The sequence below is a fragment of the Zea mays genome, chromosome 1 (assembly GCF_902167145.1).
Source record: "Zea mays cultivar B73 chromosome 1, Zm-B73-REFERENCE-NAM-5.0, whole genome shotgun sequence".
Lineage (NCBI taxonomy): Eukaryota > Viridiplantae > Streptophyta > Magnoliopsida > Poales > Poaceae > Zea > Zea mays.
Window position 1 is genome coordinate 49,572,636 of NC_050096.1, and position 23,836 is coordinate 49,596,471.

Consider the following 23,836-nt stretch of genomic DNA (forward strand, 5'->3'; position numbering starts at 1 on the left):
GTTGAGCCTGGCCTGCGCCTCGCGGACTTGCTCGAGTTGTGGGTCGTAACCCCCCGCCGGAGCGGGGACCACAGCTAGCTCCCGTGGGATGTCGGCGCGAGGCACCGGCCTAGGGAGATCACCGTCCTCCGGCATGCCAAGATGGTTGCCTTCGGAGGGATCCCCTAGCTCGATGTGGAAACATTCGCGGCTTGGGCCGCAGCTCTCGTCGCCAAGGCTGCGGCTTCCATCGGAACAGTCGGATAGGCAGTAGTCACATGCGGTCATGAAGTCCCGCACGGCACTGGGTTGCCAAGTCCGGAGAAATCCCAACCGATGCTGGGATCGTCATCTTCCTCGGACCCAGAGGGCCCGTAGGTCGAGACGTCCGTCAGTCGGCCCCAAGGCGACCGCATACGGAACCTCAGTGGGGTTGCACTCGCCTCAATGAGGGCGCCCGCCAAAACGAGGTCGTTTGGCAGGTTGAGGCCGAGTCGAAATGACGCAAGATGGGAGTTAGTCGGTACCTTTTGGTCGACGAGGAGCGACGTAGTCACATCGGGGACTGGTTGCACCGTCATCTCTGGTTCGAGGGCGACGTCCTGCAGGCTTTCCGCGAGCGCGCCGGCGTCGTCTTCTTGCTCGGGGTCAGCGTGCCGCGGGGGGACGGCGCTTGCCTCCGTCTTGAACGCGAGGTCGACGTCCGGCGTGCCTTCCGTCGGGGCGTCGGGGGCGTCGATTCGCTCGACGGCCGACGAAGCGCGGCCTCCCACCTGGCCTTGACGGCCCCGCCTCCTCCTCCGTTGGCGGGGGAGAGAACGGAGCGAGCCCGAATGTTGCCCTTCCTCCATGCGGGGAAGACGTCGTCGATTCCGCCGCCGGCGGGCGGGTTGTCGGCCGCCATTGTCGTAGTCGCGCGGCGGTGGAAGAAGTATCATGTCGTAGCTGCCGTCGAAGGACATGAACTCAAGAGTCCCGAAACGAAGCACCGTCCCGGGCCGGAGAGGTTGCTGGAGACTGCCCATCTGGAGCTTGACGGGGAGCTGTTCGTCAGCACGCAGCGTGCCCCTACCTGGCGCGCCAACTGTCGGCGTTTCGAGACAGGGGGGTCCCTAAGCCGACGAGTGAGTGTGCTGCGTGCCCCAGCCTAGATGGGTCGAGCGCGTGGGCGAGCGCGAAGGGGGGAGAGGCGAGGTGGCCGGAGTCGAGCGTGAGAGAGGTGGAAGTCCCGCGGCCTTCGTGTTCGTCCCGCGCCCAGGTCAGGTGCGCTTGCAGTAGGGGGGTTACAAGCGTCCACGCGGGTGAGGGAAGCGAGCGGCCCCAAGAGAGCGCCTGTCCCGTCCTCGGTCCCGCGCGGCCAACCTTCTCTAAGAAGGCCCTGGTCCTCCCTTTTATAGTCGTAAGGAGAGGATCCAGGTGTACAATGGGGGTGTAGCAGAGTGCTACGTGTCTAGCGGAGGGAGAGCTAGCGCCCTAGGTACATGCCAATGTGGCAGCCGGAGAGATCTGGGCACCCTGCTGGCGTGATGTCGTGGCTGTCGGAGGTGCGGCGGAGCCTGGCGGAGGGACAGCTGTTGGGGCGGTCGAGTCCCTGCTGACGTCGTCCTGCTTCCGTAAGAGAGCTGGGGGCCGCCGTCGTCATAGAGCTTGTGGAGCGCCATCATTGCCCCTCCGGCGGAGCTGGCCGGATGGGACGCCGGTCTTGTTCTCCGTGACCCGAATCGATTCGGGGTAGGATGATGATGGCGCTTCCTGTTGACGTGGCGGTCTGTGCCCTAGGAAGGGCGACGTGGGGGTTCCTCCGAAGCCGAGGTTGAGTCTGCCTTCCGTTGCCGTGGCCGAGCCCGAGCCATGGGGTCGGGCGAGGTGGAAGTCGTTCGGCCGAGGCCAGGGCGGAGTCCGAGCCCTGGGGTCGGGCGAGGCGGAGTTTCGTCGTCTTCCGGGTCTTAGCCCGAGTCCGAGCCCTGGGGTCGGGCGGAGCGGAGTTCGCCGTCTTCCGGGTCTTAGCCCGAGTCCGAGCCCTGGGGTCGGGCGGAGCGGAGTTCGCCGTCTTCCGGGTCTTAGCCCGAGTCCGAGCCCTGGGGTCGGGCGGAGCGGAGTTCGCCGTCTTTCGGGTCTTAGCCCGAGTCCGAGCCCTGGGGTCGGGCGGAGCGGAGTTCGCCGTCTTCCGGGTCTTAGCCCGAGTCCGAGCCCTGGGGTCGGGCGGAGCGGAGTTCGCCGTCTTCCGGGTCTTAGCCCGAGTCCGAGCCCTGGGGTCGGGCGGAGCGGAGTTCGCCGTGGCGCCTTTGGCAAGGCCTGACTGCCTGTCAGACTCACTCTGTCGAGTGGCACTGCAGTCGGAGTGGCGCAGGCGGCGCTGTCCTTCTGTCAGACTGGCCGGTGGAGCGGTGGAGTGACGGCGGTCACTTCGGCTCTGCCGGGGGCGCGTGTCAGGATAAAGGTGTTAGGCCACCTTTGCGTTAAATGCCCCTGCAATTTGGTCAGTCGGTGTGGCGATTTAGTCAAGGTTGCTTCTGAGCGAAGCCAAAGCCTCGGGCGAGCCGGTGATGTGTCCGCCATAAAAAGGGGGCCTCGGGCGAGACGGAAGTCTCTCGAGGTCGGCTGCCCTTGGCCGAGGCTAGGCTCGGGTGAAGCGTGATCGAGTCACTCGTGTGGACTGATCCCTGACTTAATCGTACCCATCAGGCCTTTGCAGCTTTATGCTGATGGGGGTTACCAGCTGAGAATTAGGCGTCTTGAGGGTACCCCTAATTATGGTCCCCGACAATAAGTGACAAAAATGTCGGACCTCCAACTGCACCGGTGGTGTCCTCGCTGTCCACCCCCTTCGCTCGACTCTGCTAGTCCCACTGTTGCTTGAGTTCTTCTCTGACCAACGCTGTTGCTCCCCCTCGTGAAAGCTTCACACGTGGCTTCAGATGATCTGCACAATGCTGCACATATGCGAGGGAATCACTCTTTCCTTCGTATGTAGGGAGCTTTCTACGGGGAACCATTGGAGGTGTTTGGGGGACAATGCTCCACGCATGTCTAGTTAAGGGATGCGTGGAGCCTTGGAGACAACATCAAAAGACGAGCTTCGGTGCCACATGTCGTCGCATATTTGTCACTGACATCTAGGTAGGGAGAAAGAAAGGAGAGCCCATGCTCGAGATTTCTGATGTCATTACTCATTAGGAGAATCTCAAGCGATTCCTTTTCTTTTTATATAATTATTTAATGTTTGTTTAGTTATTTGAGACATTATTTAAAAATTCAATAACCTAGATTTGTTCGAGACATTATATCTTTTTCTACTACATAAAGCACCAATTTCCACGATTCAACAGTAGTCTCTTCCCGCTTTACACAAAAATAAGGTAGAATTATGCATAAGTGGGGTTTGAACCTTAGTAGTTAGCTCCACATTCACACCCAGAACCAACATAACACATATTTTTTGTGTTTTATTAGAACAAAGGTTACTCGTGTGCCCTGTCCTCTGCCCTGTCCTCTGTTCTAATTCCACCATATTATATAAAAAGATATTGTTTTTTAGCTTGTTATTTGTTATGTGTTTGGAGATGCTCTAGACGGGCCACATCTACAGTCATAAGGCTAGTGCCAATGAAGGCTAGAGTAGAGGCAAGAGTGGACATCTCACAACATGTGATGGACGGGAGACGGGCGAGAGGGTGGGAGCCCGGTGACAGTGTGCATATCGCCTCGCTCTAGCCCGCATTGGATAGTAGATTGGAGCGGTAGAGAAGTGAGAGACGGGCGATAGCGGGGCGATGCGTTGGAATGGGTGTGGACGGGCGAGAGTAGTGAGGCGAAAGTGAATTGGTGACCTCTGATTGGTCGATGCCATCCACGTCACTGCCACATGTATTAGGGTGATTGTTTGGAGTCCAAAAATTCAATTTTTTGTACAAAAAACATAAATTTCATTCTTAGTCCATTTATAAATACTCTCACTTAGTTGAAGCTCATTTCACACACTATTTTATTTTAAGTATTATGTAATACATAATTTTTAATTCAATAAAAAATATGTTGTGTGATTTTTAGATGTCGGAATAAATCAGTATGAATAGTTAATTTTGAAATAAAAAGATGATGTGGCTATGACTCTATGGCCCTGTTTGGCACAACTTATTTTCAGCTTCTTCACAAATTTAAGCAGAAGTTCTGCCAAACAGTCAGCTTCTGCAGCAGCTTATCAGTTCAGCTGCTTCTCAGAATACACTAAAAGCAGCCAACAAGCAGAAGCTGCTGTTCACCAGCTTCTCAGATAAGCTGCTTTTTCAATAAGCAGCAGCTGTGCGAAACAGGGCCTATAAGTTGAGGCTGTAACTGCTAGTCGTTGCTGATGTGACATGGCCGATAGAGGGATGGTGGAACCGGCCTAAAAGAGACGGGCCACACCATGACGACCAACGACCCACGGGGCCTCGGGCACATTTGGTCCAAGGCAAGGCCTACATTCATCCAGCACAGCCTACACGGCCCAGTCTCTCCGGAGACCGGAGCGACGAGTCCGCGAGACCGCCACCGCCACCCAGCAAGCCGAGCGGCGCCAATTCTGCGCTGCCATCGTCTTCCTCCGTCACACCCGGCTCGCAAACCCTAGCTCGCCCCGGCCCCACCTCCGGCCCCGTTCGTCGGTGCTATGTCGAAGCGGCCGAAGCTCGAGGGTTTCAGCATCCCGCGGCCCACCTCCTACAACTTCGAGCGCTCGCAGTCCGTGCAGCGGCTCTACCGTCCGACCGATGACCCAGACCTCGACGACATCGCCTTCTCCGACGACGCCCCCTCAGATGCCCAAGCCAGCACCGCGGTAGAAGGAAAGGCCGAGAATGAGGAGGAGATGGACCCGCTCGACGCCTTCATGGCCGAGATCCAGGAGGAGATCCGTGCGCCGCCCCCGCCGCCCAAGCCCGAGGCGCTTCGCCGCACGGATTCCGACGATGACGAGGATGACCCCGTCGAGAGCTTCCTGCGGGCCAAGAAGGACGCTGGCCTCACGCTGGCCGCCGACGTCATGCGCGCTGGTTACGACTCCGATGAGGAGGTCTACGCCGCTGCCAAGGCCGTCGACGCCGGCATGATGGAATACGACTCTGATGACAACCCCATAGTCATCGACAAGAAGAAAATAGAGCCCATACCAGCACTCGATCACTCGACCATTGAGTATGACGCCTTCACAAAAGATTTCTACGAGGAGAAGCCATCGATTTCAGGTGAAGCACTTGGTACCTAGACCTATGATTCTACTATCTAACATGTAGGGGGTGTTCCTTGTAGCTTACACGTTTGAGCTGCTTTAAGGGTGTGTTTGGTTTGGCTTTTAGATTTGGCTTTTACCCCTAAAAGCCAAAAGCCAAACCAAAGGGCTGGATCTAGGAAGCAGCTTTTTCTAAAAGCCGACTTTCTTGCAGTGCAAAACTTGAAAGCACCTCTAGACCTGCTTTTAGCGGCTTTTGGATGGAACTGTGAAAATATATATGGAAAAACTTTTAGCGACTTTTAGTGGTTTCCACCAAACATTTTTTAGTTTTTTAACAGCTCACAGCCCACAGCAGCTTTTCTCACAGCTCACAGCCCACAACAGCTTTTTTCACAGCCACAATACAACCAAACAGACCCTAATTCTACCTTGTGGAAGATATGCAGCCAGTTATTTTACTTTGTACTTATAGCTTAGTAAATTATGTGATGGACATAGTATACGTTGGGTTGGATGCTCCGTTCGGTGGTGCAATCTTAACTTATGTTGTGTTGCATGGAAGTGAGGCCATGTTGTTCCAAGTCCACATTTGTTTTAAGGGAAATTTGGATCCATACCATTAAAAGATCACCACTTTGGATCCATACCATTACTATCTCACTTACATGTGGGTCCACATGAGTCAATGACATGTGGGGTCCATGGTATATATCTAAAGTTTGGATCTTTTAATGGTATAGATCCAATTGTTCCTTGTTTTAATTGCGTTCTTCTAGTTCGGTGCTGGAGATAAAAATATATATATAGTCCTTTTTATAGGGGAAAATTTGACTAGGTCGGCTATTACTTCCTTTTGTTTCTGATGCTTATGTAATTGACATCTGCTCTTTTTTACGACTCTTATGACCAAATTGCCAAATGTTTCAAACCACTTGGTTGGTGGTTCATTGGAGCTTTGCAATTTTCATCATGATTGATGTTGTGACAACCAGCATGCTACATGATTTGTTTACGGCCCACACAGATTGCTGCTTCTCGATGTTTATGATGAGTTATGATGTATTGAAATTCTTTTTTTTCCCTTATAGGTATGAGTGACCAAGAGGTAACAGATTATATGAAAAGTTTGTCAATTCGTGTTTCTGGTTTTGATGTGCCGAGGCCAATAAAAAACTTTGAGGATTGTGGGTTTCATGTACCTCTAATGAATGCTATTGCCAAACAAGCTTATGAAAAACCAACTACAATTCAGTGCCAGGCTTTACCTATTGTACTTTCAGGGAGAGATATCATTGGTATTGCAAAAACTGGCTCTGGTAAAACTGCAGCTTTTGTGCTCCCTATGATTGTTCATATTATGGATCAGCCTGAGCTTGAGAAAGAAGAAGGTCCAATAGGAGTCATTTGTGCTCCAACAAGAGAATTGGCACATCAGATATATCTCGAAGCTAAGAAGTTTGCAAAGCCTTACAACCTTCGAGTTGCTGCTATATATGGTGGTGTTTCCAAATTTGACCAGTTTAAAGAACTGAAAGCAGGTTGTGAAATAGTCATTGCAACTCCAGGGAGATTAATAGACTTGCTGAAGATGAAGGCATTGAAGATGTTCAGGGCAACTTATCTGGTTCTTGATGAAGCTGATCGAATGTTCGATCTTGGATTTGAGCCACAAATACGATCCATTGTTGGTCAAATTAGACCAGATCGACAAACTTTACTTTTTTCTGCAACAATGCCATACAAAGTAGAGCGTTTGGCAAGAGAAATATTAACTGATCCTATTAGAGTTACAGTTGGTCAAGTTGGCGGTGCTAATGAAGACATTAAACAAGTTGTTAATGTACTCCCTTCTGATGTTGAGAAAATGCCTTGGCTTTTGGGGAAATTGCCTGGAATGATTGATGATGGAGATGTTCTTGTATTTGCATCTAAAAAGGCTAGAGTGGACGAGATAGAGAAAGAGTTGAATCAGAGAGGATTCAGAATTGCTGCGCTTCATGGCGACAAGGATCAAGCTTCTCGTATGGAGACCCTGCAGAAGTTCAAATCTGGGACATTTCATGTTCTGGTTGCAACTGATGTTGCTGCACGAGGTCTTGACATCAAATCGATTAAAACAGTTGTCAACTTTGATATTGCAAAAGAGATGGATATGCATATTCACCGAATTGGAAGAACTGGTCGTGCTGGCGATAAAGATGGCACTGCATATACTCTGATTACACAGAAGGAGGCACATTTTGCTGGTGAACTGGTTCACAGTTTGATTGCTGCTGGCCAGGATGTACCCAATGAACTCATGGATCTGGCTATGAAGGTTAGCTTATTGATATATTTTTTTTGTTTTAGTGTTGCTTTGCATAGTAAGCTCTAGATTTGCATGGAATTCTAGCTAAATACAATGTTATGCAAACTTGATGTTTGCAGCAATGTAGATACTATCTCATTAATTTCAGTTCTTTTGCAATTAAAATAATCCCATATTTTTTTCTGAAACTGCTGTGATTGCAGGATGGAAGATTCAGAGCAAAACGAGACTCCAGGAAAGGTAGGTCCTGCTTACTTATTTACAGAGCAGGAATCTGGTGATCTAGACGAGTCATTTATGGAAATATGTACCAACAAATCATTATGTTGATCAGGTGGGAAGAAAGGTGGCAAAGGAAAAGGTGGTGTTGGCGGTGCTGGGCGCGGGCGCGGTGTGCGTGGAGTTGATTTTGGCCTCGGCATAGGTTACAATGCCGAATCTGGTTCACAAGTGCCTGCTGCAAGATCTGCTGCTGTAAATTCTCTGAAGACAGGGATGTTGCAACGATTTAAGAGCAGCTTTGTCTCTGGATCTTCAAATACACCAAGCAGCAGTGCACCTTCCTTTGTAAGACCAGCACTCCGTGGCTTTGTGTCTGGCGGCACCATTGGAGGAGACACACGGCCTGCACAGGCAGCCCCCACTTTCATCCCTGCATCCCGGCCTGCACAGCCTGCCCCCGCGGTCCCTGCATCCCAGCCTGCAGGAAATAACAACGAAAATGGGAACCCGAATCCAGAAAGGTAGTAGGTAACTTGGGGCATCTTGTGCGTGCCCTGTGGGTCATCTGTTTATTATCTTGTGTCAGCCATTGTTCTGAATCCTGTTTTCTGAGTCAAAGTTTTGCATGAATTGCAGTTCACGGGATCAGTTCAGGGAGAGAAAACGACCATCAGGTTGGGATCGCTAGTCCCTGCTAACTGGTATGCCCAATTGTGATTCCTTCCCCGCTTTGTTATATTGATGTAGTCTCTTGGGAGACATCCTATAAAAAAGCACTGTAGATTACATGATGTCAGGTAAGTGTTGTTTTAGTTAGTTTGGCCTTTATTCTTTATCCTTCAACTACTGTTGTATCTGGCCGTTGTTTCACATTTTTCATCAGAGCAAAATTTACCATTTGTATTCGAAGTTGGCACCGAGGCCTCCTTTGGTTCATAGAAAAAACAGAGGAAAAACTTAGTTCATGCTTTTAGTTCATAGAAATGGAGTATGTGAATAGTGTATGAAGTTTTCCAGTGTAGCACTAGTGTTTGATGGGATCCTGAGAGATAGGGAAGGCCAGAGTTGACATGAAAATGAAGACATCCAGATAGTTGACATGAAAATGAAGTTCTCCAGAGGCATCATGGATCCTGGTAAGAGAAGTAGGAAAAGTTGACGTTGACATGAGAAGATGCAATATAAGCAGACTTGAAAAGATGAAATATACAAAACATTCTTCAAAGTCACTATGTGACATCTCTATATGTGATTAAAATTCATGGTGATTGCTCAATTTTCTCAGAAATAGCTGTTGTTTAGGTGGAGTGGCACTCGAGTATTCGACCGAACACGCGCCCATGCTAATTCATTGCGGTCCCCTAAAACTACAATAACAAAACATTGGCCTAGGTGGGGCAGTACAAAGACTGTCACGCCGAACTGTGGTCAGGTGATGAGCTAGTTCTGGCTGGGGAGTCAAGGGAGCCTTCAATTATATCAGTCTTAGGCCTTGTTCGGTTATTGATATTACATGTGTATTGGAGTGTATTGGATGAGATTGAGATGTATTTTGACTTGTTTTGGATTTAAACCGGCTCAATCCCACCCAATACATGTGGATTATCACCAAAACGAACAAGCCCTTAGTTGGTTGAGTACCTGAAGAATTGCAAACGTGAACTTCCAAGTGGAATGCACGCAGGTGGCGAAGTCAATGGGATTTTTTAAGGTGCACATGGAAAATGATTGCTAGCCCGATGATTCAGTTTGTAATCTGAAAAATAAAATGCAACTAAGTGCATAAGAAACTAAGAAAGGCAGTTAATATGATTATTCCCTTGTATTGCAGAGGCTAATGTCAGGACATTTCAGGGTAGTGGAGTGGGCGATGGTATACTTTGAGTTGCAGTGCAGTAATTTTGTTTGGGCCCAAACAATGGCGGTGGCATATTATTAGTGCCAGGTGACTTTTTTTTGTCTTGTATTTTGTTCCTTCGGGATGAACAACCGTTGAAGAAGTTTCGTCCAATATTCAGCGACTTGACGGAAGATGTGTATAGAACCTATTTCATCAGTCTCAAAATAAATACACGTCTAGGTTATCGATATCTAGTTTGTTGAGAAGTTAAACTCTTTTGAAGCTTAACCAAATCTATAGAAAACAATATCACTTTTTTGTACCTCCAAATTAGTTTATCATAAACGTACACCTCATAACCAATCTAATGATGCTTTTATTATACATCAACAATGTTAGTATTCATTTTTATATATTTGTTAAGGGCTAGTTTGATAACCCTATTTTCTCATGGGATTTCCATTTTTTCTGAGGGTTAGTTTAGAAACCTCATTTTTCTAATGAATTTTCATTTCCTAAAGAGAAATTAGTTCACTTTTCCTTAAGAAAATAATTTTTTTTGAAAAAATAGAGTTCTAAAACTAGCCTTAAGGAAAATCAGTTCATTTTCTCTTTAAAAAATAAGAATCCTTTAATAAAATGAAGTTCCCAAACTATCTCACTATCCCTAAACGTAAAATACGACTCGTATTCCTTCGTATGTATATGTTAAATGCAGAAAAGTTTGACTCCTCGATAACTGAGACGCATACTTATTTAGGCCTTGTTCGTTTGTGTCGGATTGGTGGGTCGGAACGATTTCTAGCCGGATTGCTTCTCTAATTTATATAAACTTTGATTAGCTGGAACGATTACAGGTGTAATCTGATGTAAACGAACAAGACCTCAGTATGAACGAAAGGGATGGCATGAAGTATGGCTGCAAAATCTAGTACTTTTGTTTTGCTGCCAAATTAGTACAAACCAGACGTGTCACAGAAAAAAAATGAAGTATGAACGAAAGGAGACATTTATGTGCCAATGTTTGATGCTGATTTCTGCTTAGCGAACAAGATATGTCTAAAGGTGGTAATGGATCATGGTTCTAATACTTGCTTCACAAATCAACAAGACCCTTAATGGCCCGTTACCACCCCTAGATGTGTCCAGGCTGGGAAACGAGTGCTGCATGTGCATGTTCACGGGCGATAGCAATCACATGTGCGAGTTATGCTGAAAAAAACTTTCTCAATGACAGTATTTTGGATAAGCCACATTGAGTTAAGCTAAACAAAAGTACTAGGGTGATGTTTAGTTCACGAAATATAAAGTAAATGATAATGTTAATGATTTACACTCGAATACTGACGGTAACAAGTTTGAATACACCCATAACTATTTTTTAGTGTGGTATCCGATTACGGTTAGATTTAAATAAACATGATTTAACGTTATCGATTATCCATTATATTATCAATATATGATTAAACGACACCTTAGATGTTTGAGACAAAAGGAGCGATCACATATGCAGGGCCGTTCCTGACTTTTAAGGGGCCCGGGACAAGATTATAAACAGAGGCCCCAACACCATAAAAACTATTTTTTACTATTATATATATCAACTAATTATACTTGATGTACCACAGAAAGACTTGAGCAGTAAAAAATAGAAGATTATTACCTCAAATATATTGTAGAGATCAACTTAAAAATGTCTTTTAACATTTCTAGATGCAAAATCATCAATGATGGCTATCATCTAATAATTTCTTCTCAATACATAAAGTTGCTAGCCTGTTTAACCTTTCTTGAGACATTGTAGACCTTAAATAATTCTTCAATAACTTAAGCTTTAAGAAGCTCCTTTCAGCTGATGCCGCAGTTATTGGTATAGTAAATAATATCTGATAAGCAAAAAATATTGGGATAACAATCCATTCTCCTAACAAACTCAAAAATTTCCATAGCAGACATTGATATATCTGGCAGTGTCATTTGCAATATTCTTAACTCTGATGTCAGATTATTTTCCTCAAAATCAAATGAATCATCGACAGAGAAAGTTTTTGCCAACATGGTACAATAATCCCTGAGTTTAATGTGATCCAATAATTTCAATGATACTAAGTTAAGAAGAGGCCCAAATATACCATTGAATACTTAAAGGTCTTCAAATCTATTTTTTAATGAACTGCTTGCCATATAAGTATAACTAAAAAATAATTTATTTCAAAATCTGCGAGTGCGGCAGGGTGGGGCCCCTGGGAGATGGGGGGCCAGGTCGGCCGCCCTCCCGCCCTGCCTTAGACTGTCCGCAACCGTTCCCCCTAAAATTTTCCCCCTAAATGTTACTATGCAGCCACGTCAGCAAGATTCCATCCCCTATATTCACTCGTCCCGCAACCGTTCCCCCTATAGTTTCCCCTATATATCCCTCTACTCATTAAAAAACCTTTTCCATATAACTAACTTAACCAACTTGAATTTTGATTTTATTTAATTATTTTGCACACGTCCGACATGTTGCGCATGTATTAAAAACATATAATTATAAAAAATAATTAGTTTACAATTACTTGCACATATAATATATAACAACTATTATTTTACAATACATTCGAAATTGCATAATTTCGTGAAAACGTATTATCCGTCCTCGGATCAGGAATATATTTTGCTGCGAACCAAATTCCACTTGTCGTGTGTGGCAAGCCGCACTTGTCTTGCAACGAAAGCCACGTTTGGCTTTCGTGGGAAGCCACTAACTTCCACCTAAAGCCGCATTCCTCTCCCCTATATATATGGAATCCATCTCTTCACAAATGCAGCAACAAAGTTCAGTACATCAACAATTGAACCATTTCACGGTATGTCTCACAGGCTTAGCGATGAAGACTCTGATTCGAGCGATAGTGAGGACGAAACACTTATGCTTGTCAATCTTCTTGTCCTCAACATAGAGGCCAGACGCCACCTCCAACGACGGTCCCGTTTGCCTCGGCGGGTTATTCACAGAGATCATTTTCGTGGAGAAAATCTTATCCATCATCACTACTTCGCCGAGAACCCAGTGTATCCACCCCACGTCTTTCGTAGAAGGTACCCACTACTTATTATTCGAATACAGTTTGATATTTGCAATTTCATTACAAATATTCTTTATTCAAAACTTAGGTTCCACATGAGTAGGCCTCTCTTCCTCAGAATCTTGCAAGGTCTTCAACAACATGATTCGTACTTTACACAACGGGTAGACGCAACTGGTATGCCTGGTCTAGGTCCACTACAAAAAGTATGTGCGGCAATGCGGGTACTAGCATATGGGTTACCTTCTGATGCTGTAGACGAGTACATTCAAATAGGGGAGTCCACAGCTAGGGAATGCCTTCAGCATTTTTGTCGAGGTATCATTGCATACTTCAGTGGGTGGTATCTACGAACTCCTAATGAAGCTGACATAACACGCATCATGCACCATAGCGAATCAAGGGGTTTCCCAGGGATGTTGGGTTCTATAGATTGCATGCATTGGGAGTGGCGGAACTGTCCTACCGCATGGCGTGGTCAGTTTTGTGGCAGAAATGGTCGAGCGTCCATGATTCTAGAAGCTGTGGCAACGTATGACCTTTGGATTTGGCATGCTTTCTTTGGCATGCCCGGGACAAACAACGACGTGAATGTGCTCCACCGATCACCTGTTTTCGACCCCATTACATCTGGTCGAATGCCACCTGTCCATTACACAATTAATGGTAATGCATATAACTTCGGATATTACCTAGCTGATGGTATTTACCCCAACTGGCCAACTTTCGTAAAAGCTATAAGGCACCCATATGAGCAAAAGAAAGTCTATTTCACACAAATGCAGGAAAGTTGTCGAAAGGATATTGAGCGTGCATTTGGAGTTCTTCAAGCTAGGTGGGCGGTGCTACGAGGTCCAACATATGGTTGGGATCGTAATCGTTTAACTGAAATAATAACAGCTTGCATCATCATGCACAACATGATTGTTGAAGACGAAGGGCCGTTTGCTGGTAATATTGATTTTGGAGATAACACTTCAACCACTCAAGCACCACAACTAATTGCAGAAGGAAGGGCAGAATGGGTCATTAACCACTTCGATCTTCGCCGCCAAGAAATATCGTGCTCCCTCCAAAATGATCTTGTCGAGCATTTGTGGGCTCGGCGTGGAAGCATGTAAACATCAGCATTCATATGCTAAAGTTTATTTCAACTTCATTCTACTATGTGTAATTTCCATTCTCATGTCCTACGTATCGGTTCTGAAATAAAGTAGATCCTCATTGGAAACCTGTACTTGTTCTTTGAACACAACAAGATGAAAACTGCTAACCATTTGTACACATCACAAGCGATTCGAAGCTGAACACGCAGCAATTATTTGCAAACCTCGAATACGTTGACGATGAAATATATGAAACTTTAACCAAACTTGTTCACAGCAAATGCAAATAATTATTGTCGATTACAACACCATAGAACAAACAGCACAGCACGACTGTCCTTGACGACTTATGGTTCCAACAACAATATAATGGTCTGCCAAACAAATGTAACGTTCTGACATAAGCAAATAATAGAAACCGGTTCGGTAAAACAAGCTCAAGTTACGAGTAACCGAATATATCGTTCACTCATAACCAAATATGAATTCTTGCAACTTCTTTTTTTTGTTTTTGCATCATAATCCAAACTTCGGGTTCAACATCTTCTTCATTCGTTGCCTCCAGCCTTTGTAATCTTTTTTCAGCACAATCTAGTTCTTGAAGTTTCAATTCCCTTTTTCGTATGATGACCTTTTCTGCTTCCAATTCTAACCTCTTTTTCTCCATTTCCCTGTCTTCTTCTGAGCACTTCTCTTTCTTTTCACCCTTTTCTATGGACCTCTGAATTTGTTTTTCAGTTATTTCTTGCAAACGGCTAAGGTACTCTGGAGATGAAGATGATGCAGGTTTGTTTCTCTCTGATTTACTGAAATCACGACCACGCGGCCGTTTTCCTGTCAACCCTGCAGATGCACTATCATTTTCAGTTGTGGGAGCATACGGAGTACCTGTTGAGCCAATTGGATTTGCATTCAATCCGCGGAACGATTGTCCACTACAAATGCTCTCCCATTTCGGTTCTCCCTTTAGTTGGTGCCAGCAATGCATGTACTGGAATGTTTTGTTCTCCTCGTGTGCAAATAATGTTGCCGCCTTCGATGTCTGTACAAATTATGGTTTAATTTTACAAATGTGTTAACATGTATACAATCATTTGTACATGATTTAAAGTCGGTAAAATTTGGGTTACCTTGTCGTCATCAGTTAACCCACTTTGTTTCTCTCTTAGAACTCTTGTGTAGTAGCCAGCAAACTTACTTACATCTGCTCTTATCTTGTCCCATCTGCTGCTAAGCGCTCTGTTCACTCTACAAGGAAAGTTGCCCCTCTGTTCGTTGTATCTTTTTTCAATTCTAGCCCAAAGGCCCTCCCTACGTTGGCCAGTGTTCACAACAGGGTCACTGCTTATTTGCAACCAGGTTGTGCAAAGTAGAAGATCTTCAGGGCCAGTAAAGTTTTGTTCCTTTGACTTTTTGGGTTTATGTATAGGAGGTGCATTCTTTTCAAGACTATTGATGTCATGAACACTGTGTTCTGCATCTGAGTCCAAATTCATAGGTAAGGAAGGTATAGTATTGGAACCCTGCAATGGTGTACTGGTATTGGATGGTGGAATGGAATCAGGAAATGGGTTTACTTCAGGTGGCCCAAGAGGATTCCTGACAAAGTTCAAGTAATGATTCCAGTACATAGCTGATTGTGAGGCGGGAATCATGGTAGATTGGGAAGAAGTATTTCCTGTATGCATGGGTGCCCACATTGTTGTCGGACCTTGAGCAGGGTTTGGAAAATTTAGGTTTCCCATAAAGTTACAATCCATACCACTCTGCTGCATGTAACCCGTTGGCCACATAGGGGTTGGAGGAGGAAACTGCTGGCCAATTGATGAATTTGACATGGGCTGAGAAGAAGTGGCATTGTTTGATGGGTCCATTCTAGTAAGTGTGGAGAGGGGACAAATTAAGTCAGATGCTAAGAAGTTATGAAAATGTGCAGAAGCAGTTGAACAAATGATTTAGAAAACAAGCATACAACTCAGCAACAGTTATAATAAAAGGTTCCCATCGACGGTTACAATAGTAAACCAAGCACATCACAAATAGTACTGAACAAAGTTCACTGACTACATAATTGCTTACATCAAACTAAGTACTTCTTGGGACAGTGTACTACTTAGACTTAGACATACATGACATATGGGTGTTCAAAAGGATGTCATGTACCTTTCACTGCGAACATAAACCTAAAACATATTCCAGTAGCTATTACGGGTAGACCTATCTGAATCACTGAAATACCATTCGTCACTGACGTCGGGGCAGTAGAACTCCTCTTCGTCAACAGAAGGACCAGTAACTGTTGGAGGGGGTGACGGAGAGGGAGGATCAACACTGATGTCATCCCACTCATACTTAGCTATTTCTGGAAAGGCTTGGACTTTTGCCTCTAAGGCATCCTGCTGAAGCAACTCTAGTTTTTCTTTGATGGCAAACAATGTTCTAGCTAGGATTTCTTCATCATGCATGTGGTCTAATGCATGATCAACTAAACCCCCAGGGATTTTGTGGCATCCTCGGTACAGTCGACAAGGACTTTCATCAAAGCCTTCATCTTATCTTCTTGGGAGGATGCCATTATCAAATGGGCTGCAAACATTTAATTTATGAAGTAACATGTTGAAACCCTTTAAAACCATATGCATTCTTGTAATGACAAAAGTTGGCACATAATATTGCATACAAATTTTGTTTGCACCACGAGGGTATCATAAAAACAAGGAAAACATTACAAACTTGTAGGAAATATAAGGGAAGTATAAAATAGAGATTCCAAACCATAACTGATATGTACAAGCCCTTTTCTAAGATATATCATAATGATGATGAAATGTAACAGAGAAATTGTATCTTAACCCATATGAAAACATGAACATGTCCAAATGCAAATAGGGATTTTGAGTCAAGTGAAGATGACATATGACATGTACACTTATAATCATAAAACAAACAGACAGATGCAAACTTTGAAGTTGTACATATCAGTTATATAATTGTTGGTAGGTACATGGGAATGAACGAAAGCAAGAACATTTTATACACAATTCAAGGTTAGGAAAATAAGTGGCACAGAAATATAAAGGAAACTAGTAAGTGCAGGGACAAATGTTAGAGCTAATGTCATGACAGAAAGACACGTTGAAGTCTTGAACATTACATATTGTGCCACATAATCATAGTCAAACACAAGTTGTGGCAGACACATGATCTGGCACATAATCGAAGTCATAAGTAATTTCACATGTCATTAATTTTAGTTTGTCTACTCATGAACATACGTGTACTCCATGGAAGCACAAAGAAGTGTGAGAAAATAAGTGATTCAGTGTTATGGCTTATATTGGTGCATACTCATATAGTGCGAAAGGGTAACATTGCACATAAATGACACAAATACATTGTCTTAAGTTTAAAAACATGAAGAACAGAGCAATGAACACCACTGGGGAAATATAATTGCTGCCATGCCTACTGTTAGGGTTACTTTTGTTCGTGTATTTGCATCACGTGGAACATAAAGTTTGGTATACCAGGCGCCTAAATCGGAGGATGAACAACTTCCTAAGTTCATACCTCGAACTCTAGTGTAGGTTTGGCCATCCCATCGGTTGGTACAGAGAAAGGTTGTTCTTACGGGGGCTAAATCCGATGACCAAGACCGTAACAAGTACACAGGTCACACTAGAAGTGTGGATCTGGTTGAAGTCGTATGGGGTCGGCAAAATCAACTTGGATTATTCAAGAAAACGAGTGCTGTTCTAAAACATTCGTCAAACATGTATTGATTTTACACGGTAGACGATGGTGGTACCTGAAGAAGGGAAGATTTCGCCCGCAACACGGCGAATCGAAGCGTCTCCGTGTGGATCTGATGGAGCCGTCGATGGTCGGATACGGAAGCCAACGAATCGGTCGCGACGAACCTCGGCGGAAGCGGATTTGACCCCTCTTCGTCTTCGGTCGCGAACGACACTGCGTGCTCACGACGTCGACTTCGTCTTCTGCGCACCCGAGCGGGGCCGGTGCCGACTCCACCGGCCGACGGGAGATCCGCCGCCGCGTCGCCGCGAAAAATCGCCCTTCCGCGGACGGGTCGAGACGGAGCGAGGTGGAGCGAGAAGTTTCCGGTGTCTGCCGCGGGCGGCTCCTTCCGCGCGAAGTAGGCGAGGGGGCGGCTACAGTGAACCCCTGCATCTGGCGTGAGAGAGAAGAGTGTCGCGAGGAAGGGGGAGACTGTAGCCCCTATACGATGAACAGTTTTAGCGCAGGGGAGGGGAAGGGGCATGCGTTGCAGTCAGTCTTAGGCACGGCCCTGCACATATGCCCCGTGTTGTGCAACTGAACGATCAAATGTAAAAACCATCTTTAGAACGGTGACCATGTGCAGTGAACGCAAATGCATGACCCAAGACAAACGCAACCATGAAAAATATTCGGGTACTACAGCAATAGTATGTAGGAAAAATATTCGCTCGCCACTCGCCAGTGCTCTGGTTTTCGAGTTCCCGCCGTGCCCACGGCTCCACACGAATTCACCCGAGCACCTGACGCCCACGAGGGCCAGACGATTGCGGTCTCGCGGAGGCGCACCGTATCAGTTCATCACGCAAGGGAGGAGGGCTCACGCGCTGGTCCGCTGCCCGCTGGTGATCAGCGATGCCGATGCTCCCGGCTGCCGAGCGGCCGCGGCTGACGCTCGAGGACTACATCGTCTTCTTCACCACCCGCAGCGGCGGAGGCCTCAACCTCCACCACCTCAACCACATCATCTACATGCACGGGTTCGCCAGGCTCCACCGCGCGCCCAAGGTACACACCTCTCCCTCTCCCACCCCGTCGCCTTCCCCGTCAACTAATTGGGTTGCTGATCACTGGCGCCCGGCAGCCGGCGATGGTGGACGCGCTCCGGTCGGTGGAGCTCATGCGCCCGCGCCGCTCCACCGTCCCCTTCAACGCCACCGCGCCGCCGCCGGGCGCCGCCCCGGTCGCGCCCGCCGTGCTCTCGCTTGACGAGGTCACGCGCGACATCGAGGACATCGGCTGGCGCGAGTGCCCCGTCGGCTCCCTCCTCTCCGTCCGCGCCGGGATGCGGTCGCCCGCCGCCGAAGCGGCCGAAACCCCCATCCCCCTGCCGATCCTGGCCAGGGCCTCCTCGTCCCTGCCGCCCGCTGCGGCCAAGAGGAAGCGTTCCCGGACGGGCAAAGCGGAGGCCGCGATGCGGAGGCGCGTGCTGGAGCTGCTCACGCTCCCGTCCGTCGAGACGGTTACCTCGGCCTAGCGACGGCGCCCCCACAAGCTCTCTGTGCTCACCGGTGATCCACAGGACACGCACGCCAGCGGCGAGGTGGTACTGCTACATACAACGAGCCACACAATACTGCTCTAGTCACTAATGTTAGGTTGGGTTCGGATGTCCTCAAATTAGCTGCAGTTCCTTGTGGAGATATTGTTTGCTGTTTCGATTTCGATACAAAAAAGTTGTGATCAGTGAATTCTGATGTTCTTGGGGAATCAGGGTGATGCATCAAAGGTAATTAAGCTTATTCTGCTAATGGTGTTTCAAGAAGCTTTTTGAGGAATTACAGTGAGTTCCTGGTAACTTTGTGCCAAATTCGAGTAATATGGTTATTAATTTGGACTGTTGCTTTTAATCCTGCTGGTAACGCAGTAAGCATTACAGAGAAAAGCAGCAGCTAGGGCGGGATGAAATGCTCGTGGCTCGCTGGCTCGCTCGTTTCATGGTCGGCTCGACTCGGCTCAGATTGGCTCGTTTGAATTTTGTCATGAGCTGAGCTGATATCCTAGCTCGATTCGTTAACAAGCCAGCTCGCGAGCTAAACGAGCTACCATATTCCAATAAAACGAAACTATATACATATCATTTATAGAATAATTGATGAACATATTATATATATATATGTGAGGTGTCTATGGCCTATGAATTAAACCAATGATTAATGAACTATGTCTATATGTTAATTTGGTCTATGCAAATATAATTATGGGTTAAACTGATAAACATGTATGTGAATTGTGAATTAATGAGTGATGAATTGTGCTAATTTGATGTTATATTGATGTGATTTGTGAAACTTTGAATATAATTACTATTTTCTATTGTTAAATTAGTTTAAAATTAACTAAAAATAATTATTATGCATATTTTATTTTTTTTCTGCTCTGACTCGCGAGCTAAACGAGCCAGCTCGAGCTCGTAAACGAGCCGAGCCGAGCTGACTCTGTGGCTCGTTACCTTAACGAGCCGAGCTGAGCTAGCTCGTTAGCTTAACGAGCCAACTTGAACTCAGACGAGCCGAGCCGAGCTGGCTCGTTATCCACCCCTAGCAGCAGCAGTGCTGTGGTCATTCCTCGTAGTGTTGCATATGCACCCAATGCAGGCATGGGCATGATTTTGCTTATTTTATCCATATTTATTGCCTATTTAAAGTGGAAGAATATGAAGTTCGGATATTGCTTCCATCCTCATGACGGATACAGCAGTCAGCAGCAGAGGTTACACACCTGTTGCATAGCTTGACTCTCCGAAAGCCTTGCACTACAGAAGGCACGACCAAAAGAACTAAAAAAATATGTATATATCGAGCAGAAAAAAAGACAGAAGATAGACAGATGCAGTGCAGCTGTTGCTGAGAACACTGTAGCTCGTGAGCTCGTTCGGCTCGTGGTCAGCTCGACTCGACTCGTTTCAATTTTGTCATGAGCTAACATCTTAGATAGGTCCATTAATAAGCTAGCTCGACATCGTTAGAACGAATGAGCTAGCATTTATTAGTAAAACAAAGTTTACACTTATATTAGATGAACTAATAAGTAATAAACTATGTTAATTTGGTGTTTAATTGATGTGATATATGAAATTATGAATATTATTACTGTTTCTAATATTAAATTAATATGAAATTAACAAGCAATCGATTATATATATATATATATATATATATATATATATATATATATATATATATATATATATATATATGCATATTTTTTTTGGCTTGTGAGTTAAACAAGCTAGATCAAACTCGCAAACAAGTCGAATCGAGCTAATTCTTTGGCTCGATTATTTAACACGCTGAGCCAAGTAGAGTTGGCTTGATATACAACCTTATAGTTGTGTCTCAACTCTCAAGCAAGCAGCAGCCCAAACAACTGTTTGGCTGGCTTTTCTCTAGGGATGCAGGCCTTTCGAGTTACCTGACATTGTGTTGCTTTAACATATGTTGCTTGCTGCCTTTCAAACATGATGTAGCCTGCCTACGACTCATTTTTCATAAAGGACAATGCATGCATGGTCCAAGGTGTATGCATCGATGTGACATATGCACTACTTTGTGCAAAACAGATTATATTATATTCATTCAGTGATTTCAGTCTGATAGTGCTACGTCACCAAAATGTAGCCCGGTGTACTGACGTCGGGTTGGGTTTAGGAGAATTCAGGTATTTCGGGTGCCGGAAATGCACACGAGTAGGTTAACAGAGGCGCTCACCCGCGCACCGAAAGACACGCCAGATTCACCTTCTTGCATTGCATTTCTTGTTCCGACGATCCTGACTGAGTTCCTTAAAAGTTGTTGGGGGTAAATAAACTAGTCGACAGGCCCACGCTTGCCTTCCCAGGCTGCGTTCTTCTCTGCGTTCGCCTTTCTTTGCACGAAGAAAAAAATCTGCAGCTCTGTACTACGGAGAGAGACGGCAAGCAGGCAAAGAAGGGGGAGGAGGATTGGATTGGATCGGAGGAGAACCGAGCGGAAGGGAAGACGGCGAGTCGGCGACCGGCGAAGGAGATGCCGAGAAGGGCCCTGACGCTGGAGACGTACCTCCGCTTCTTCCTCGACCCATGGAACACCCGCATCACCGTCGACCAACTCAACCAGGTATGTATGTAGTAGAGTTGTATAGTAGTAGCAACCATCAAGTCTCTCTTTCTTTCTTCAGCGCACCGCGCACACATCCACATCGAGTTCTTCCTCTGATTTCTTTTCTACCTTCAGTGTTTCTGCAATGCATGTTGATTTTCAATGTCGTGTCGTTTCCTCTTCCCTGAAACTTGATCGGTCCTCCATCTCATATGTCCTCCTATCCTATGTAACGCGTGGGTGAGGGTTTCCCCTTCCTGCAGATCCTCTTCATGCATGGCTTCGTCAAGCTCCACCGCACCAAAAAGGTAAATCTGGCACAGCGAACAAACCAAAACCTCCATTAGACCCCGTTTACGTCTTCCCTCCGCCGCTGTGCTCGTAACGCACACGGAGCTGTGTTTCTGCGAGGGGGCGCTTCGGCCAGGCCAAGATCATGGAGCGCCTGGTGGGGCAAGTGGACCTGCTGCCGCCGCGGCGTTCCACGCTGCACCGCGCGTCGCTGCCTTCCGCGGCCGCCATCACCGCGGCGCAGGCTAGGGACGACGTCGAGGCGATCGGGTGGGCCGAGTGCCCCATCGGCCGCGTCGCCGCGTTCGCCGCGCCGAGTGCCGACGCGCCGGAGCCCGTGGAGCGCGTGCCTCAGCCTGCCGACTTCGTCCTCACCGGGCGCCGCCCGCGGTCCAAGCGGACGCGCGGCTCTGCGTACGGGCCAAGTGACGTCGCCGCCGCGTCCAAGAAGCTGAAGGCTGGCGCGCCTCAGAAACATGCGAACGTGATCGTCAAGGAGGAGGAGAATGATCACGAGCTGGTGTCACCGCCTCCTCCGCCACCGGATGTGGCGCTGCCTCCACCGCGCAAGCTTCAACCTACGTTGGCGAGGATCCCCGCGCCTCCAGCCTGGGGCACGCCCATGGTGCTGCCTTATCCTTCGCATCAGCTGTTCTGGGGCGTCCCTTTGCCCTCACGGCCAACCGCTCAGCCGTGCCCTGCAACGCCACCGCCGGGATGGAGCGTACCTACGCCGCCGCCGTCTTACCCAGCGCCATTCTGTGGCGCGCCAGTAATGCTGCCGCCACTGCCACGGCATGTGGCCTGGCGATCACCACCTCCCCTCCTGCTGAAACGGCCACCACCGCATTTGCAGGGGAAGCCGCTGCCCGCGCTGCTTCCAGTCCAACACCACCACCTCCTGATCCACCGGTCATGCAGCTGCAGCAGTGCAGCGGCCGCTGTCGCATTGACAGGGCCAGTAGGCAGTAGCCACCTCCTGCGCTTCTTCAGATTGAGGAATTTGTCAAAATGAGTCACTCTTCGTTGCCCACACCACCGTCTCCGCCTCCCTGGGAGCTGCGCGCTTGTGCCGGCTGCGGCTGGGACAGGCTAGTGACTTCTGTTTTCTGCCTAGTTTTACTTTTACCATTGCTGCATGTTAAAACAAAAGCCAAGTTTGGACGTGTTTGTCAAATTGGACCCGCATCTAATTGAAGGGTTCCTGATTTTTTTCCTTCTAGATAATGGTTTCTCCAGTTTTGTTCCTAAACGAAAATACAACAACATTCAGTTAAGTTCACACCGTCTACAAAAGAATCCTAGTCCAGACCGCGCAGCACCACTTGAAAAAGTTATAATCTCCTAAATAGACTGCTGCAGCTATAATTTATAGAGATAAAATATTATAAAAAAGTAGAAGCCGATGAATTAAAACCACAGCGAACAAATCATTGTTATGAGTTCAGTCCTTCCTGACATTTTTATTATTTCTGCAATGATCCCCATGTTCCTGACATTTTTGTTGTCGTTGTTAGCACTTAGCACCACCGAAATGTCACTGCAGCTTTCTCCCTAAAAACAAGCATTATGACATTTCCCTAAATACCAGACTTAAAACAATTTTAAGCAAGTGCTTCTTGCTAGTTGCTACTAATCCATCGTCCAATTAAGCATTTCTTCACAATTTTATTGGACGATGCAACAAAATAGCAGTTCGACAACAGATACTCCAAAATACTTAACTCAAACAAAACTTAGAGATGTCAAGTGATAAGTTCACAAAGTATCTTATCGGTGCCCAAGGAAGGCCACCTCCGATGCTATCAAGACGCCTCCTAAGGATCTGATAGAAGAATTAGTTGGGGCTCAACAAATGCCAGCCATGTGCCTCTCGGAGTAGGGTACGAACACCTAATGCCTATGGCCTCTATTTTTTTCATAATCAAAATCA

General features: G+C 46.7%; 3 protein-coding genes across 4 annotated transcripts; all 3 read left to right on the forward strand.

Moving 5' to 3' along the window:
* Positions 1-4,333: 4,333 nt before the first annotated feature.
* LOC103634567 (DEAD-box ATP-dependent RNA helicase 24) lies at positions 4,334-8,983 on the forward strand. 2 transcript variants are annotated; one of them, XM_008656725.3, is made up of 5 exons: positions 4,334-5,204; positions 6,280-7,508; positions 7,703-7,739; positions 7,834-8,242; positions 8,358-8,983. In XM_008656725.3, exons 1-5 carry the CDS (start codon positions 4,631-4,633, stop codon positions 8,407-8,409), a joined length of 2,301 nt encoding a protein of 766 aa, XP_008654947.1. In that variant the 5' UTR covers positions 4,334-4,630; the 3' UTR covers positions 8,410-8,983. The 2 variants fall into 2 exon arrangements, with proteins under 2 accessions (XP_008654947.1, XP_008654950.1); XM_008656728.4 differs by having other exon boundaries at positions 7,834-8,249; positions 8,358-8,966.
* A 9,210-nt stretch (positions 8,984-18,193) lies between these two features.
* LOC111590589 (uncharacterized) lies at positions 18,194-19,383 on the forward strand. Its single transcript, XM_023301388.2, has 2 exons — positions 18,194-18,541; positions 18,618-19,383. The coding sequence occupies exons 1-2, from the start codon at positions 18,389-18,391 to the stop codon at positions 19,008-19,010; spliced, it is 546 nt and encodes a 181-aa protein (XP_023157156.1). The 5' UTR covers positions 18,194-18,388; the 3' UTR covers positions 19,011-19,383.
* Positions 19,384-21,193: 1,810 nt separating this feature from the next.
* On the forward strand, positions 21,194-23,125 carry LOC103634569 (basic proline-rich protein). Its single transcript, XM_023301389.1, has 3 exons — positions 21,194-21,630; positions 21,876-21,920; positions 22,040-23,125. Exons 1-3 carry the CDS (start codon positions 21,541-21,543, stop codon positions 22,916-22,918), a joined length of 1,014 nt encoding a protein of 337 aa, XP_023157157.1. The 5' UTR covers positions 21,194-21,540; the 3' UTR covers positions 22,919-23,125.
* Positions 23,126-23,836: the final 711 nt, after the last annotated feature.

Bases quoted from the DNA above. Each gene is read 5' to 3' on its own strand.
- LOC103634567 (XM_008656725.3), top strand. From the start codon at position 4,631: ATGTCGAAGCGGCCGAAGCTCGAGGGTTTCAGCATCCCGCGGCCCACC. The intron at 7,509-7,702 runs GTTAGCTTATTG...CTGTGATTGCAG, and splicing joins TCATGGATCTGGCTATGAAG to GATGGAAGATTCAGAGCAAA. The intron at 7,740-7,833 runs GTAGGTCCTGCT...TATGTTGATCAG, and splicing joins AAAACGAGACTCCAGGAAAG to GTGGGAAGAAAGGTGGCAAA.
- LOC111590589 (XM_023301388.2), top strand. From the start codon at position 18,389: ATGCCGATGCTCCCGGCTGCCGAGCGGCCGCGGCTGACGCTCGAGGAC. The intron at 18,542-18,617 runs GTACACACCTCT...GGCGCCCGGCAG, and splicing joins GGCTCCACCGCGCGCCCAAG to CCGGCGATGGTGGACGCGCT.
- LOC103634569 (XM_023301389.1), top strand. From the start codon at position 21,541: ATGCCGAGAAGGGCCCTGACGCTGGAGACGTACCTCCGCTTCTTCCTC. The intron at 21,631-21,875 runs GTATGTATGTAG...CCCTTCCTGCAG, and splicing joins CCGTCGACCAACTCAACCAG to ATCCTCTTCATGCATGGCTT. The intron at 21,921-22,039 runs GTAAATCTGGCA...CGCTTCGGCCAG, and splicing joins AGCTCCACCGCACCAAAAAG to GCCAAGATCATGGAGCGCCT.